Below are 18,592 nucleotides of genomic sequence, written 5' to 3' on the forward strand. Positions count from 1 at the left end.
CCTCCAAAGATACAAAACACATTTAATCTTGGCCAGTGTACTCCATAGTAATTTTTCATAGAAACACATTTTATCTACTGAATGAGAGTCAAGCATTAAATCTCTACTCCAGCACCCTATGAGGATCTCCTACTTAACCCACTCATATTCTAATTTCCAAATAAAGCTAGAAACCTTAACACCCATGCTATTGTACACTCCCTCCAGATTAACACTGAAGAGGAACTGCAACCACGTAACTCCAGCCTTACCCATTAAATGGAATCACTGCACAAACCCCAGTTAGAAAAACCAGAATAGATATTGATATTTTTATCTCAATGGTATCTCGTTATATTACATTATTAATACCTTACTCGTAAAAACCTTACGATTTTTAAAATAATATTTTACCAATTCTTCAAAACAAATCGTACCACGTGTGAGAAAATGTGTTCAGTGTTTTCTGCTTCATTCTTAGTCACGTGACTTTTCTACCAGCCGCGTATTAGTAGAAATTACTGTATGGGCAGAAAAATGTTGCATTGTTTAACTTTCAACTTACAAATAAGCCTATCGTAGTGGTGACGTGCGGAAGAGGAAACGCAAGGTCTCCTGAGCGACCAGTCATGTTAACCATTGAAGCCTGCTAACGTACGCGCGTTACCAATCACGCGCCGGCGGGCGGGGCTCCAGGACATCCGCGTAACAGCTGAGGAGGGGGGATGTTCCTGGCGGCCATCTTGGATGTGAAGAGTGATTGTTTGGCGTAAAGAAATAATAAAATAAAAATTATTACTTGAAGATTTGTGGAATTAGTATACCAAAAGACGGATAATAAGACGAAGGAAAATCCAGAAAATTCAGGTAGCTTAACTGCTTTTCCGTTTAGAAAAACCACAATGAACTTCGAGTATTTTTTCTTTACCTATGTTTTGGCTTGCTTGGCTGATGCTAGCTGGCTAACTGTGTATATGGCTAGCTGGTTGAAAAGCCCAGCCAGGCATCACTCGTACCTTGCAAAAATACAGTGCCTACCTGCCAAGTCAGACAATAAGGGGCAAATAGTTATAACGGTAGATGTCGAATAATAATTGGAAGAAAACTGGAGCTGGAGCTCACAGTTTATAAGCACCCGTTCTGGCTGAACTGGCGCCGTATAGTTTCCAGTAACGTGGGGATTTGTTTTTACCGCTGAATGGCTTGCAAAATCTGGCCATTTTCAAACTACAATACGTACATTATTCATATTCTCACTTCAATGCAATGTACTTTACACAACTTTAGATACATAATATAAGGGAATCAGTTACGACGTAGCGAGCGATTTAAATACAGAATATGTCTATCGTCCATATCAGTAAACTAAGGTAATTCGGAACTTGTCAAATTAGTGCTTTGAGTGAATCTGCTCTTGCTTATTCGCGCTGAACTGATTATAAGCAGAATCTTTATTTCTAGATGTAACCACTAGACATGCTTGTCGATCAGAGTTATTCCTTTAATGTTTGAGCCCTGTCTGAAGCTCTATATGAAATCTTCAGCTGATTCCATATCTTAGTAGATGTGGTGATGTGAAAACGGATTTCCCGTGTACTGTTTATACGGTGAACATGCGGGATGATTTGCTTTTCATTTGTCTATTTAGCCTGACGTATCCTTTTGATCCCGGGCCCCTGATTTAATTAAGGCGAACGTAAGACTCGGGTGTTTGCCTGCAATATGCTTTACTTTTTATTTAAGTAAAGCCAAAGTCAAAAATATTTGATACGAACATTAAAAAGCTTATTTGATATAAACGTAAGCTTCATTTTTAAACTGTCATACATTTAAGTCTACATTTTTAGGAGTTAGTTTTGAAATGTTAAGAGTCTTGTGTCATGTCTTAGGGTATTATTTTATGTGGAACTTGTATGTTTCAGAATTTTGTGTGTATGCTGTGTTATGATGTGTTCTGTGTGTTATGATGTGTTCTGTGTGTTATGTCTGATTGACACATTAACACTACTTCAATGTTTTTGCTTGCGGAACTCATATTGCTCTGGTCATATCCCAACTGTCACTGAACCTACACTGTTGAAAACTCTTTTCATCTCACAGTGAAAGACGGTATGAAGACAGTATCATAGTCCTCAAGTCATGGCTGATAAAAGAAAATTACAAGGTAAATTCCATTTCAAGTATGTTCTTTTCTCTGAAATAACCAGTGCAATCTTACAATTTATTCCCTCTACTTTTTACTATGGTTAACCACTGTGTGGTTTGGTGCATCCATTGTATTTTACTCTTTGCCTCAGTAAAAGCCTGTTCCATGGAACTGAAACCTGTAATGCAGTTTTATTTAGTCATAAAATCAAGCTTATTGGCTAACATAAAAAGGTCTTTAGGTAGTAGAATTTTTCTTGTATTAAAGAATCTGAGGTTTGATGCAGAAAAGTTTGATTCCCCAGAATTAAATATACATCTTATTAATGTAAAAACTCATATTTAAGTGTAGCAGACATTTTTAAAGAAATTAAATTTACAATCAAAATTTTGTGAAGTTGGAATATAGTTCCTGCTTTATTAGTATAGCATTAGAAGTTCTAAACGGATGCTGTACAGTAGTATAATGTATAACTAGGTAGCTTTTTGAGTCTGCAAACAGATTAACTGACATTAGCCCTAATTTAACAAATATGATACAGATAAGTATTGGAGCTGGCTATGTTAAAGCTAATACTAGCCTCTGATATTGAGATGCACCTGAAGGGCCTGATTATCTGTATCAGGTGTGTTAAATTAGGGCTGCTCCTAAGCTCTGAAGGGTGGTAGATCTCCAGGAACAGGGTTAGTGACCACTGCCTTAAACTGAATCCAAATAAACTGTGACATGCAAATGAGAAAAAAGCAATTTTTTTTGCTACCATCCATCCCATCCAACCATCAGTTTTCTATTCCACTTATTCATTCAAGCATCATAGCAACAACCTAATATGAAAGTAATAAGCAAAACTGTATGAGTTGCATAACCAGTTAGCGTTATGTAGGTCAAACAGCAGTACAGATTCCTTTCAGCAAGAAAGAACAAACTTTGCAAGTAAAACATGACTAAATTGAAGATATTCGGAATTATTTGAGTCAAGTTGATGCAGCTGTATGTAACCATCATTAGATCATGCGACTGGTTTTCATTGGTTGTTGAGTCTTGAATGAGAGGAGTAATGCGAAGGAAATTGATCTGGAAATGCAACCAAAGCCTTTTCCAGAACAAACTTAGTTTTAGGACTCTGTCTCTATCATGGATAAAAAATGAATAGGGAAGTGAGATTCATGACACACAAGGGGATTACTGTATAAAAAATAAACAGCCAGAAAATATTTGACAGGTACAGCACTTCAGGGCTGTGAGGTATGATGGTTTTAGCTTTATTTTACCACAGTAAGTCAGTATGCTTGTTTTGCAGGTTGGATATTTAAAATATGTTCTGGAACTTGGTAGTTGTTACCCAGTGTATGGAAAAAATGTAGAAATGCATGATGGTTGTTTCAGTTGTATTGGTGTCTCATAAATTTATCAAAAATGTGTTTAAAGTTATTTAGTAATGACTTGCACACAGTTTTATTCTTAATGGTCCTGGAGTGTCCAAAATGCTGAAATTAACGTCGCAAGTCTTGCAAGACACTTGACTCCTTATTCCATGGTGATGAGCCAAGTCTCATTAAGATTGGACCATAAGGTCGAACACCTGCAAACAATATATTTGAAGATATTCACTTTAACCATGGTATCAGGATTTGGAGAGCAAATATTTGACCAAATCGTCTTGTAATCCTTCCTTGCTTTATTGTATGACTTGCCTCATTAAGGTAGTAATGAGCAGGTATGACAAGCGAATAATGCTTCTGTTATTCATTGGTTTTGGGGCCTATATGAAATTGTGACACCCTCCCCCTCCCCTTTTCTTCCCTGCCAGGTGAAATAGATCGATGTTTGAAAAAAGTAGGGGAGGGTGTAGAGCAGTTTGAAGACATCTGGCAGAAGGTGAGGAAAATAACTTTTACGTTGTTATTCATGTGTACGAACACCCAAAGCTGACAGTTAATACATGTATCATAACAGCATTGTGTGGAGACCTGTTTTATCCTTGATATTCCTAAATAATTTTTAGTCTTTAGTTGGAAAATCCTTTTTGGCTTACAATAGGGTTACATTTTCTGGGAACCTTTAACTCAGGCAATGTCTTTGTTTTGGTAGTATTTACAGATAATTCAGTGGCCAGTGCATTGCGTTTTACAATTTGAAAACATTATGCAATATGTCACTGTTAGATTTTGTGCAGTGGTATTGTCAAGCAATTGTTTTCAGCTCAGCCTTCATTGCAGTCGTCAGATTCTCAATGCTTTGGTCAAGCTTTTGAGATGCATACATGAGGGGAAGATGGCGCAGGAGGTAGTGCTATCGTTCGGCAACCGGAGGCTTGCATGTTCGAGCCCTGGTTCCTCCTGCCCCCATCAAAGTGTCCTTGAGCAAGACACTGAACCCTAAATTGCTCCTGGTGTGCAGCTTGGTGCCTTGCATGGCAGCCTCCACCACCGGTGTATGAATGTGTGTCTGGATGGGTGAATGTGAGGCATGAAATGTAAAGCGCTTTCAGTGCTCGTACGAGTAGAAAAGCGCTATATAAATGCAGTCCATTTACCATTTGTCTAAACAAATTAAATTTTTTCCTCCCCAAGTTAAGTTCTTACCTGACAGTCATTTCTTGTTGTTGTCCCTAGCTTCATAATGCAGCTAATGCAAATCAGAAAGAAAAATATGAAGCGGACCTCAAGAAAGAGATAAAAAAGTTGCAGGTGAGAAGCTGTTCTTGTGTCATTTCACCTTGCAAGCCACACTTTACTTAGGAAATGCTCTGCACAGAATTTCATGTGTTTTGAAGTTCATGAATGAAATCTGTTACCTTGGGACCTAATCTTTCACATACATATAAAATGACTGACTCTCCTCCTCTACCAGCGTCTTCGTGACCAAATAAAGACATGGGTTGCCTCCAATGAAATCAAAGACAAAAGGCAGTTGATTGAGAATAGAAAACTCATTGAGACGGTAAGCATGTATGGAGCATCTTTTAAATTCAGTGCTTAGGATAACAGGTCATTAACTGTATTTGCATCGGTCAGTGTAAGCAGAATTTGTACATTATGCTTGAGCAAGGCTGACACTTGATAAATGTATTCTTTGAAATGCATGCCATGCTCTCTGTCAAGTTGTTGAGTATTTTAATAATACAGATGTAGCTAGGCTGAGTTAACCTAATGATGCGTTCCATTTGAATTTGTAACTCAGACTTCCTAGTTGGAAATTTCAACTGGAATACCCACTGAAGTTGGAATTACGATTTAAACTCTTAGGAATCTACACAACCATGATCTCAGAAGTAAAGATGGCTGCACCCTTTATGAACAGATGTTAAAGCTGTAGTTTTATACTGTTTTTATTAGCACATGCTTTTTATTTTTGACTCATCTGTTGTACGTACAGTACTGCCCAGTCCCTAACTTGTTGCTATGATGTTTTATGTGCAAAATACAGCATGTGTTAACTGATATTGTTAGACCTGGGGCCTGCTATAGTTATCTGGTAAAGCAGGAAATCTTGCTTATTGAAATGGGTCCCTGGTATTGCTAAATGGCTTTCTGACTTGCTTCCTTGGAATACGGTTAACTGGTGTGTGACGACATTCACAATTCCAAGTACCGACCTCAGGAAGATAATGGCATGCAGAATAAGACCTGGTTCATAATTCCTGCAAACCGTGTCACGGCACGTGCTATAGTTTTCAACTGTCAGCAGTCTTGAATTTTCCTGCTACTTGTGTCAATACATCAGGCAACCATGTATTTTGATGACAGTCGGGGGTAGCGCTGTAGTGCAAAGCTGTGTTAATGAAGTGCGGATGCAGGTTACATTTAAAATTTAAGAATGTTCCTAAAACTGAACATGTACTGTGTACTTACAGTCCGGGAGGCAGGGTAATCCATAATGGAAACATTTCTGCAAGCTGAAATTAAGATGTGAAAATCAACTATAAATCTAGAAATATTGAAAACTAACCAGATAATATTAACTATAGACAATTAAGAACATAAGAACTATACAAACGAGAGGAGGCCATTCGGCCCATCAAGCTCGCTTGGGGAGAACTAAACTAATAGCCGAGTCGTTAAAATCTTATCTAGCTCTGATTTAAAGGAACCCAAGGATTCAGCTTGCACTACATTATCAGGAAGACTATTCCATACTCTGACTACGCGCTGTGTAAAGAAGTGCTTCGTTAAATCCAGCTTGAAATGTTCTCCCGCTAATTTCCACCTATGGCCACGAGTTTGTGTATTTAAACTAATGCTGAAGTAACTATTTGGTTGGACAGCATCCAAACCTGTTAGAATCTTGTATATCTGGATCATGTCCCCCCTCAGTCTCCTTTGCTTGAGACTGAACAGATTTAGCTCAAGTAAACCAGGAATCATTTTTGTGTCCCTACGCTGCACCTTTTCTAAGGCCACAATGTCCTTTGTAAGATATGGTGACCAAACCTGCACACAATATTCTAGGTGAGGTCTCACCAAGGAATTGTATAATCTTAGCATTACCTCCCTTGACTTAAACTCCACACACCTGGAGATATACCCCAACATCCTATTGGCCTTTTTTATTGCTTCCCCACACTGGCGAGAATGGGACATGGAAGCATCAACATACACACCAAGGTCTTTCTCATGATCAGCTACCTTTATTTCAGTGACACCCATGAAATACCTGTACTTTATATTTCTGCTCCCTAGATGGAGTACCTTACATTTATCGACGTTAAATTTCATCTGCCAGGTATCGGCCCAGTCACTAATTAAATCAAGATCCCGCTGTAGCTGCTGATCCGCTAATTCAGTATCTGCTACACCACCCACCTTGGTGTCATCTGCAAATTTCATCAGTTTACTGTATATATTGGTATCCATATTATTTATGTAAATTAGGAACAATAGTGGTCCTAAAATTGGCGGGGGGGGATAAAAGGCAAACGTCAAATCATTTTCATACTGTTTTTATACTATTCAGGCAAATTAATGATTTATCATCGGGCCTTTTTCGTGCAATGCACCTGAACCAATAACAAGCAGCACTACATTAAGATATTTTGTAGTAGTTGGCAAAGTCCTGCAAATTTGTCTATCCCTAGAATCTAACTTACTAAAACATATGTCTGTTTAGTTTATATCTTTCTGACTTTATCTAAATGAAAAATAAAGCTAAATCTTCAAATGAAAAGATTTGACAAAAATAACACTGACGCATTATAACGGGCCATCTGCGTGGTTTCTGTGAGTGGTACATGCTCTTGCTCACAGCCCCCTCTGTGGTTTCTGAGGCTGGCCCCTATAATGAAAATTCAGTGTGAAGTATGAACCAGGCTTAAACCTCAGTGTGTCTGTGCAGAAATTAAGGATTACCTGCAATTCACCTTTGAGTGATGTGGTGGAGGGTTGTAGTGGCTTGTTGTGAAGGAAATTTGTTCCCTCTGTTATTCCAAAATTTCATTCTCCCCATTAATGTAAGCCTTCCACAATTTTTAGGTATGTCCTTTGTAATGTTACTTGTGTGTGTGTGTGTGTGTGTGTGTGTGTGTGTGTTTTGAACGGGGGAATATTGTCCTAAGTTGTCACATTTACTAATTAGATGTCCCTAACAAGCTGGGAAAAGGCATATGCATTGTTACAACATATATGCTGTGGTTTCTTTTGTCACCGTCAAGTTTTAAAGTGGTGGATTACCTGTGTTGTAAATGTTTTTTAATTTTAACTTGCAGCAAATGGAGCGATTTAAGATTGTTGAGCGAGAGACAAAGACAAAGGCCTACTCCAAGGAGGGTTTGGGACTAGCACAGAAAGTGGACCCTGCTCAGCGGGAGAAGGAGGAGGTGGGACAGTGGCTTACGGTAAGTGTGTCCAGCCCTGCATCTTCTGTCAGATCCTGTCTAGGGTCATCACATACAGTTTTTATTGAGAGGTGTGATTTGGTAAGTGTTTTTTCTTACCTAGATTCTGCCTAACTTAATCCTCCTCATGTGGCTTAAGGTGTTTTAGATGGACATACTAAAACGTGGTGTTGTAAATCCTTAAACCCTTTTCTCCCTCATTGCTCTGTGCCCCTAAACAGAACACAATAGATACACTAAACATGCAGGTGGACCAGTTCGAGAGTGAGGTGGAGAGTCTTTCAGTCCAAACTCGAAAGAAGAAAGGAGACAAAGAGGTGAGTCTGTGCACTTGGCACTTGCTTTGAAGAGAGCTCTCACAGTACTGGCAGTAATGTCTCTTTCTCTGTTCCACAGAAGCAGGACCGCATTGAAGAGCTGAAGCGTTTTATTGAGAAGCACAGGTACCACATACGCATGTTGGAGACCATCCTGCGAATGCTGGACAATGATTCGGTGCAGGTGGATTCAATACGCAAGATCAAGGATGATGTGGAGTACTACCTCGACTCCTCTCAGGATCCCGATTTTGAGGAGAATGAGTTCCTCTATGACGATCTGGACCTCGAAGACATCCGTAAGTAGAGTACTGCTTATCCAAGAAGGTTGTTGGCCTCTGAATTGTACACTGGCATTTTATGGGGCTGTTTTGCTCTGTGTGTGTGTGGTTTTTAAATCACTGCCTGTCACATTGGTCCTCCAGTATTTCACATGGACCGCATGCATGATATGCAAGTGCAGTCATAACAAAATCAGTCTTCGACTTGTTTATGATTGCATTGTGTTGCCTAGGATCTGTTCGTAAGTCAGTGGTCGGGGAGCGCTTTTGACCTGAGGTGTGTGTGTGTGTGTGTGTGTGTGTGTGTGTGTGTGTGTGTGTGTGTGTGTGTGTGTGTGTGTGTGTGAGATTTTTTATTTTTTTTTTCCCTTCCATTTCTCCACTTATGCATTGCATAATGCATTAATTACTGTTTTTGTATCGTCACTACTGATTAAAACATACTTAGAAATGATTTAGTTTTTGGTGCAGAAGCCTTTTCTGTTACACTAAGGGCATTATAGGGTAAGAGGATGGGAGTCAAACTACACTTTGACAGCCACATAGGGGCAAGTCTGCCTCTACAGCTGGTAATTTGTGCAATACTTTAATTTGAAAAGCATTTACAACAGCTGTACTGTGTTTTGAGTCAATTCAGTCACTAAATAGCATCGCTGTCTTATCACCTTCATGTAATAAATATATACAAAAATCAATTGGATGGTAATGAATGGTGTGTGAGTGTGCCCTGCGATGGGCTGGCCCCCCATCCAGGGTTGTTCCCTGCCTCATGCCCATTGCTTCCGGGATAGGCTCCGGGCCCCCCGCGACCCAGTAGGATAAGCGGTTTGGAAAATGGATGGATGGAATTGGATGGTAATCTGCCTCAGGCGTAAAAGGAAAAAAGTTATGATCATCCGCTTATAAGGATCAATTTCACCAAGACAGACCTGATCACTCCAGTGCGAATGGTTTATGTTGTTTGCAAGAAATGGAAACACTTTTTCTGCTTTTCTTTACGAACTTGCTTTTTTCATTAAAACTGAAATGTGCCCTTTTTCTTAAGACATTTTCATTTCAAGTGATTTGTGCTTTGATTTCAACTGTTTGAAATGAATAACCATAAATGGTTCATCAGTGTGTTTCCTTCAATTATTTTAAAATCATACAGATAAAATATTCGTCATTATAAAAAAATTGCAGCTTTAATAGTTGAGCATATTTACAGTACAAACTTCGTCCATGAAATATGGACAATATAAAAATAAAATAGTTCATTAATTGAGGTAAAATGTTCAATTGTGAAACTGATTTGAGGTTGTATCACCCAGACCTAACAATAGCTTTTTTTTATTGGCAGACTTTTTAAAAATCATTCTGAACGTACTTGTAATGAATATAACAGAAAATCCGTCTGATGGAGGTGACTTCTCAGTGATGGACTTGATCAGAAGGCCGCCGGTTCGAGCTCAGCCTTGCCCTGTCTGTGGGTCCTTGAGCAAGGCCTTTAACCTCCAGCTCCCTGGGCGCCACAACAGGTGGCTGCCCTTTACGGCCAGCTCGCTCTCACTTAGAGAGCAAGTTGGAGGCGTAAAGAGAATTTTCCCACGGGGATCAATAAAGTATCTATCTAAGAAAAAAAAAAACATGATTACAAGATATTATTTCAAACATGAATCTATTTTTGGTTGTTTCAGATTTTAACAGAACCCTATATCAAAACCTTCAAAATATCTGATGGAGCTGACATGTTGGAGTTCTCTTAATGCTAATGAAGCATTTTTAAACCGTAATTATTTAGTTAACAGGTAAACTGTGTAGCCCTTCTATGGTTGAGGGACACCTGGTTCAGTACTTCATGCATGTATCAAAAAACATGAATTTATTTAAATCACAAAAATCATATGATTTGTTGCACACCCCCACAATTCAGCAAGACCACTAGATCATACGACGTATTTCTTACATTGGTTGTGACACAATTGATATGTGATCAGGTGAATTTGCCAGTCTGTATAAAAATAGGAACAGGACTTTGAGGTCTTTCTGGCACCGTCCGAGCTTCATTGCAGAAGTGGTCACCTCTCTCTCTCTGTGTTCCTGTAGCCCCATCGTTAGTGGCCACCTCTCCACCTGGTCACTCCCACATGGAGGATGAGATCTTCCACCACTCCAGCAGCACTCCCACCTCTACCACCTCATCTTCCCCTATCCCTCCTTCTCCTGCCACTGGCACCACGGTAAACGGCTCTAACTCGCTTTGTCCATGAATGACATTTTCAAGTTGCTCTCATGATAGGACAGATATATGAACACAAAATAATTCACAGATTTTACTGTCTTTTCCAATCATTCGCCATTAGTGACATGATTATCTCCCATTCTGTTCCTCTTTACTGTAATACGTGTGGCATCAATGGCAAATCCATGATTTCCATGTGCATTCTGAGTTTACCCATACCCTATGGAGGTGCTTGATGGTGTCCATTTCTTCAGCATAATCCATTTTTGTGTTAACCCAACAATGTTGCATCCAATTTATTTGGTCTATGGATGGTTGACGTCCTGATTCAGGGCCGAGTCATGCCTCTTCTTTCCAAGCATAGTAACTATGGGAAAGTCATGCAGATTTAATCCTTTCCCATCTCCTGTGTGTCTGCAGCTTGATTTGAGCCACTAGTACGCAGTTTGTCATTAGCTTTCCAGCAGAGTATGAGGATGGGCAGGGCCCAAAGCTGCATTCAATCAGGGGGAGTCTGTTCTGTGTTAAGCCTTCAAACTAACTTTTGACCCTCAAGGACTGCAATGCCAGCCTGCTGTCATGCCTGTAGCAGAGAAGAATTGGTTTCCCTCTACAGCTTGGCTTGAAAGTCCATGAATATAAGTAATATATTTTGAATTGCCTTGGTCTTTATAGGAGACTTCAGAGGATGATAAGAAACGTGGAAGGTCTACAGACAGTGAGGTCAGCCAGGTAAGTTCAGAATCCCCCAGGCACCTGTTTTGACTGACCAGCGGGCTTATGACTGACGTACTGCAAGGAAATTTCCATGAACCATTTTCATGGGTGTGAGTAATTCGGTATGTGATCTTAAAGTAAGACATTCAGCCAGTAGATGCTTTTGAAGAGTCTTGTCTTTCTAAGAGTAGAGAAAACAATTCATTGCCTGATTTCCGTCCATCCTCAGTCTACATGATCGGAATGTGCACCATATTAACTCTGCTTTCTCTTTTACAGTCACCTGTAAAGAATGGAAACCCTTCGTCCTCCTTGTCCTCCTCATCATCATCATCTTCTTCTGGAACCTCTTCCTCCTCTCTTGTCTCCATGGCCAGCACTGCAGCAGGCAGCAGTAGCATGGCTGGGGGAAACTCTCTCTTGGGCAGTATGGGAGGCCTCCTGCCCAGCTCTGGCAGCTACAGCACAGTGACTCAGCAGCAGCAGTCAGCACAGCAGGCCCAGCAGCAGAATCAATCCCAGGCCAAGAACTCTGTCAGTTCTGTTTCTTCCAACAGCAACCCCAGTCCATCGAACCTCCTGCTTCCCACGTCTTCTGCCACTTCGCCTCCCAGTTCTAGTGCACCTGTTCCCCTTACACCAAATTCACAGTCCCAGGCTCCGTCAGGGCCTACCTCTGTTTCTGGCTTGGGACTTGGGCTTGGTCTGGGTTTAGGAAAAGCAGTGACAGGGGTTAGTGGAAGCAACCAAGTCTCTGGCCTGGGGCTGTCTGGAATGCCATCTTCCCTCAGCATGGCTGGGATGCTCTCAGCTTCCACCCCTGCCCCGTATGCACAGGCTGCTGCTTCAGGGGCAGTAGGAAGTGGTCTGGGGGGTTCTGGTGGAAGTAGCACCAATAGCACTAGTACTAGTGGAGTTGGATCGGGCAGCAGTAACAATGGAAGTGGGTCATCTGCAAGTTTGCTGGGCTCCAGTCCTGCAGTCGCTGGTGTCAGCGGTGGGATCCTGGGCTTAGGTACAAATCACACTGTAGCCCAAGGCCCTCCACAGGGAGGTTCAAGTCCAGCAGGTGGGCTGGCACCTGGGAGTGGCTTGGGGGTGATTGGTGGCAATGGTGGAACCTCAGGTACTTCTGGAAATAGTGGAGTCGGAACAGGAAGTGGGATTACTGCCAGACCACCCAGTGGGCAGAAGCAGAATGGGACCACTAGTGAGTTTATATTGAAATTTAACGTGTTATGTTTGCATTCTTACTTGCTGTTTAACTGTTTCCTCTGTGTCTGCAGTGTAACTGAAATGTGGGCTTCAGCCTTGACTGAATGTATGGTTTTAGTTCTTGGAGGTTGGAAACCAATTCCATGTCTTCCTTAGGTTACAGTTCTGTAGTGGCTGACAGCAGTACAGACTCGCATAGTGCAGCCAACCAATCGCAAAGTGGACAGCCTTCGTCTGTCAATTCCACTGCAAATCCTCCGTAAGTTCTGTTGTAGCTGAATTTTGTTTTGTTGTAAATGAATCATTCTGGTTCTCTTCGCAGTATAGTTCTTGGTGGATCTGGGAACTGACTGCTTGTATGTTAAGGAAGTTCACTCTTCTCTTCAGTAAGGACAGTGGCTCAAGTCTGCTGGGGTCGATGACTTTGCCGCCCAGTTCCCCTTCGCCCTCCTATAGTGAGAACAAGTCAAACAGTGGAAATCTTCTGAACGGACCTCATTCCTATACACCAAGCTCAGAAGGCATGAAGGTTAGTTGTAGTACAAGTTAATTACAGTCAGTTCTTTGGCATCTGTATGTTTACTGTAACACTGCCATGGTGAGCTTGGGGATGGGCTAGTAAGTTGTCATGTTTGCTGGTCACATCTTGAGTAATAGCGTTTTAATACTATAAAGAGATGTAACAGGCTAGCTTTCTTGGTGACCTTCCTTGTTAAGTCCACCTTAGTCAAGTCTGAATAAAAGTCAAATCCAAGGGGGTAAGTCTGACACGAGATGGTTGTTACCAAATTCATTTATATATAAATTTTAAATTGAGTAATTATCAATGTTAGTATGACTGTGTATCCTGCTGAACACATTTACAGTTGATTACAATTTAGAGTTGTTTCTGGAACCAAATCATATGCATAAATCCCCCAGCTCCATGGGCAGCACCACTGCAGGTGGTTGCCAAGCTTGCCCTCTCTTACATGTGTGTCATGGAGTGCAAGATGGGATAGGTGAAAAGAATTTCCCCACAGGGATCGGTAATGTGTCCATTCATTCATTCATTCATTCTTTCATGCTTCTCAGAAAAACAAGTAGTGTGAACATTTTATGCCTTAAACATGCAATATGGGGTATCATGATAATGGGGTCACATTTTTACAGCTGTGTAGCTAGTACCTACCATCAGCAAGCATAACATCATTGATTTTAAATCTGCTCCAGTAACTTAATTGAAGCATATATATGACAATATGTAGCTGCCCAGTTTGTGTTTTAGTTGGAAGGTTTGGTGTTATTCAGTGGGTTAAAAGTATGGTCACACTGGAGTGAAAAGTTTCTAGTGTCTTTGCAAGAATTGAGTGAATTTTTATATTGAGTGTAACCCACCCCCACTAATATACTGCAATAACTTTGGTTTTGAAAATACTGTAAGGCAACATGCATGAGAAGCGATGTGCTAGAGACATACACACGCATGTTTTTCTTCCACAGTATTGTTAGGAAAACTTTCATAGCCATGCAAATGTGCCTAAAATATTCATCTGCACTGTTAACAGAAATTACAGCTAATACGAACTTGAGTACTGATTTAGGTAAAAAAAAAAATAATAAGTTATCGGAATTTTGTTTTGAGTCCTGTTTGAATTACTGCCAGCCAGGCCATGTTTCTCTGAAATTTTTATATGTAGGCACTTGCAGTCAAAAAGGACAGGGTACCCAGATAAAGCTACGATAATGAGGGAACTGAGGGGTCAACCCTGCCCATGCCACACCAAATTAGTTTAACTATGAGAATTGAACTGCAAGTGAAAACATTCTGCAAATTCACTTCACTACAGGAAGCAAATTTTCTGATGGTCACATTGAGCGGTTAGAATGGAACTGAATGAAAGGCATGCTAGTGCAATCGTACCATACAACTCCTGTGTATGAAATTGCTGGTTTGATTCTGCTCCCAGTAGATCAGTCATGCCACCATTAGGGCCTTGAGGGGCAGACTGGAGATAATTGTTGAACATGGTTGGTTGTGAAATGGACTTTTTGTTTTCGCAATAGCCCCTTTATTTACATGTGGACCCCATACTGAACTTGAGTAACTGTGTTGACCTCCTGATGCAATTTTTGCTGTCTGTCTGTCATCCCCTATCCCCCAGGCTCCAGAGCCACTCAGCTCTCTGAAGTCCATGGCAGAGCGTGCAGCCTTGACATCGGGACTGGATGGGGAGGTACCCACCTTGCATCTTACAGAAAGAGGTAAGAGTAGACAATGGGTTATTTAGAATGGTATCGACTGTTAGACATCATGTTAGTATGGTACTGTAGGGAATCGGAGTAAATGAACAGAGTTATTCTTAGATGTCCTGTCATACCTACCTTCCCTGTTTTTGATAGATATTTTCCCTGGTTCTACCACCTCGTCTGGCCCCCCTGCAGCCCCTCAGCCTTCTTTATCTGAGGTCAGCATCCCACCCTCGTTGGGTGTCTGCCCTCTGGGGCCTGTGCCCCTGTCCAAAGACCAGCTGTACCAACAAGCCATGCAGGAGTCTGCCTGGGCTCATATGCCTCACCCATCTGACTCGGAGAGGATCAGGTATTCCTTTACGGATTCTCTTTGTGCCTCTGTTTTGTTCACGTTAAATCTTTCAGACTTTGTGTTTTGAGCTTTTGGTTTCTGTCTGTCTTCATGTGTTTTGATGAAAGTTCTTCTTGGTTTCCTTCTTCCACCAGGCAGTATCTAATGAGGAATCCAAGTCCCACCTTGCCTTTCCACCACCAGGTGCCCCCTCCACATTCAGACTCTGTGGAGTTCTACCAGAGGCTTTCCACTGAGACACTGTTTTTCATATTCTACTACCTTGAGGTAACACTGGCCATATGTGCATATTCAGAGAACATGTGGGTGTGTTTGAGGGAGTTGCAGTTGTACTAACATTTGCGTTTCACCCTCCGTCAGGGAACCAAGGCTCAATATCTTGCAGCCAAAGCATTGAAGAAGCAGTCATGGCGATTCCATACGAAGTATATGATGTGGTTCCAGAGGCATGAGGAACCGAAGACGATCACAGATGAGTTTGAACAGGTACACATGGTAATCATGAGGATTACAGACCAAAGCAGACCCGTTGCTTTTAATTCCCATTTACAGGTCCTTTTAGTATGCTGTGAAAACTCTTTTGCCCATTGCCCATCCTATGGGCCTAGGTTTAATTTTGTAATTAAGTTCCTCAGTGGTACATTTAGTGTAAGATGGCAGACGTATTATTTAGCTTGTTTACTCTTGAGTTTTTTCTGCAGTTTGAGTTATAGCAGGAGGGGGCACCATAGCAGGAGGGGGGCGGCATGGTGGTGCAGTGGTTAGCACTGTTACCTCACACTTCTGGGACCCAGGTTCGAGTCTCCGCCTGGGTCTCACGTGTGTGGAGTTTTCATGTTCTCCCCACGTCATCGTGGGGTGTGGGGGGGTTTCCCCCACAGTCCAAAAACATGCTGAGGCTGATTGGACTTGCTAAATTGCCCGTAGGTGTGCATGCATGAGTGAATGGTGTGTGAGTGTGCCCTGCAATGGGCTGGCCCCCCATCCTGGGTTGTTCCCTGCCTCGTGCCCATTGCTTCCGGGATAGGCTCCGGCCACCCTGCGACCCAGTAGGATAAGCAGTTTGGAAAATGGATGGATTGAGTTGCAGCAGGAATAATTTTCTTTTTCTTTTTCTTTTTCTTTTTTTTTTTTTTTTAGGGGACATACATCTACTTTGACTATGAGAAATGGGGCCAAAGAAAGAAAGAAGGGTTCACATTTGAGTATAGGTACCTTGAAGACCGGGATCTACAGTGAGAGACTAATGATGGAAAAGGGTTTGATACTGTTGACATTCCTGGACTGAGCTGAGTACAGCAAGAAGACAGGTGCTGAATGGACTTTAATGCTTCATAAGAATGCATCTGAACCTTCTTCCTGGCCTGAGGCCCCCTCACCACCACACACCCACCATGTGAATGCATTTGAACCTCCTTCCTAGTTCAGTGCCCCCGCCCTCTCTCAACCTCAATCATTAGTTTGAAGCTCTTTGGGGACGAAATGAGCTAGAGGTCTGTATCGGAAATGAGTGTCTCTCTATGTATTTTGGTGTAGCTTGCAGCTCTGAGAACCAAAGATAATTGGGCATCGCTTCCATTTGGAAGTGTGGCAGTCGATAAAGTGTCAGGAGAAAAGTCAAGACAAAACTGTGGAGACATCCAGGACCATGACATTTGACAGCTCTTTTTTTTCTCCAGTTTTCAGTTTCCGAAGATGCAGCCTAAAAGCAAGCTTGTCTAAATTAGCACTCTTGCCAAAAGAACATTTGTAGACCTGCTCTATCACAGCCCATAAGACATCTCATATCTCTGTCAAACCTGCACAGAGCCAACAACTATGCAACAAAGCCCAGCTTCATCGCTGTTACCAAATCTAAACTATGGGGGTTACTGTGAAATTTGAGCAGTGCTGAGGCTTAAGTGCGACAGGATTCTGCTAAGCTCAGGAGTTGACAGCGTTTCCCATTTTGGCAAGCGTAAAACTGCATTCTGAGTAATACATTCAGAGTAGCACTTCAATAAGACACTAAAATCAGGGCCCCTTATGAATTAACACTTTGAAGCACCTTCTTCTGGAATAGAAGAAGTAATAATAATAATGGGTATTATAAAAAATAGTGGGTATTAGCCAAAATTTTTTTATATGAATACTTTCTGGCTTTGCAAGAACGCAAAATTTGGTAAACACTCATTCTTCTGTCTGAGGTCCCTTTTTTCTTAGTCATGCTTTAATTTTTTATGTGGGAGTGCATTCTTGAATGAAGTAAAAGTATTACATTATCTGAGGGATGGAGCGGAATCAAAATCAAGACTTTATGCCCCATTAATTGAATGCCCAGTTTCATTATTATGTTTACTTTTGGTGAGAGAAGGGAATTGAAGAATACAGAGATAAAATGTGAAATTCTCTCATAGTGTTGTATAGACTTTACATGCTTATTTGTTGTCATCTAGACAGCATGGTAATTAACACTTCAAGTGAAGCAGAAAAATATCCATGAAAAGAATTGTAAAATATTAATAAAATTACTTTTCAGAAAAGTTGTCTGCACATGGTATGCCTTAATGCATTTATGTATGATTAATTTACAAAGTTCTGGTTTTACGTTCATGGAACGCGTATACATTAAAATGAGTCTGGGCTTATTTGTGTTTCTGTGTAAGTGGAGAATGTGCACAGTGGGAGCCTTTTAGCTGTCACTGTCTCCACTTTGCTTTGCTAAAGGGATGTTCAGTGGTTTTTATACTGTTAAGTCTGTTACTGTATGAGTCATTAATTTACAGCTAAACATATTTCTCTTGTAAAAGGCCATAACTTACAATGTTAAACTTTTCTGATTTACATTCAATTTCATTTGTGCATTTTCACACCATTAACTTAATGAATATAATGTCACCAAAATGTGACATTAAACATGACAATCAAAATGCTAATGAATAGTCAATGGGATAGGATACCCTTGTTTTCTTTACCTCATCTTTCGTGACACTGATAAAATTACCCCCATAATCATAATACCATATAATATCCCTGTAAAATACATTTTAAATGTGTATATATAGCTAACTGAATAGTATCAGTGTCAACTCATGCCACACGAACACCAATCTCAACAAAATGCAAAACAAAAAAAAACTGGCATTACATGATATAACCTTGAAGTACATTAGGAAGTAGAGAACAAAAAAAATAGCAAATTAACTCAGTGAATGTATGCTGACTCCAATCTGGCTACGGAAGTTCATCCACCTCACACCTGATATTAAATTTTGCTATCCCGCGAGGCAAATATTTTATTGGCCTGATTTTCATTGGAG

The 18,592-nt window shown here is 40.9% G+C and overlaps 1 protein-coding gene across 4 annotated transcripts; it reads left to right on the forward strand.

Annotated features, from left to right (window-relative positions):
• The first annotated feature begins 694 nt into the window (after positions 1-694).
• LOC125724454 (CCR4-NOT transcription complex subunit 3-like) lies at positions 695-17,815 on the forward strand. 4 transcript variants are annotated; one of them, XM_049001147.1, is made up of 18 exons: positions 695-846; positions 2,080-2,143; positions 3,936-4,003; positions 4,741-4,815; positions 4,979-5,068; positions 7,830-7,958; positions 8,180-8,275; positions 8,355-8,574; positions 10,642-10,775; positions 11,453-11,509; positions 11,774-12,704; positions 12,866-12,968; positions 13,097-13,238; positions 14,854-14,953; positions 15,092-15,290; positions 15,428-15,560; positions 15,654-15,779; positions 16,434-17,815. In XM_049001147.1, exons 2-18 carry the CDS (start codon positions 2,119-2,121, stop codon positions 16,530-16,532), a joined length of 2,727 nt encoding a protein of 908 aa, XP_048857104.1. In that variant the 5' UTR covers positions 695-846; positions 2,080-2,118; the 3' UTR covers positions 16,533-17,815. The 4 variants fall into 4 exon arrangements, with proteins under 4 accessions (XP_048857104.1, XP_048857106.1, XP_048857105.1 ...); XM_049001149.1 differs by having other exon boundaries at positions 15,134-15,290; XM_049001148.1 differs by lacking the exon at positions 695-846 and adding an exon at positions 1,417-1,779.
• The last annotated feature ends 777 nt before the right edge of the window (positions 17,816-18,592 follow it).

Source organism: Brienomyrus brachyistius, unplaced genomic scaffold (assembly GCF_023856365.1).
Source record: "Brienomyrus brachyistius isolate T26 unplaced genomic scaffold, BBRACH_0.4 scaffold56, whole genome shotgun sequence".
NCBI lineage: Eukaryota > Metazoa > Chordata > Actinopteri > Osteoglossiformes > Mormyridae > Brienomyrus > Brienomyrus brachyistius.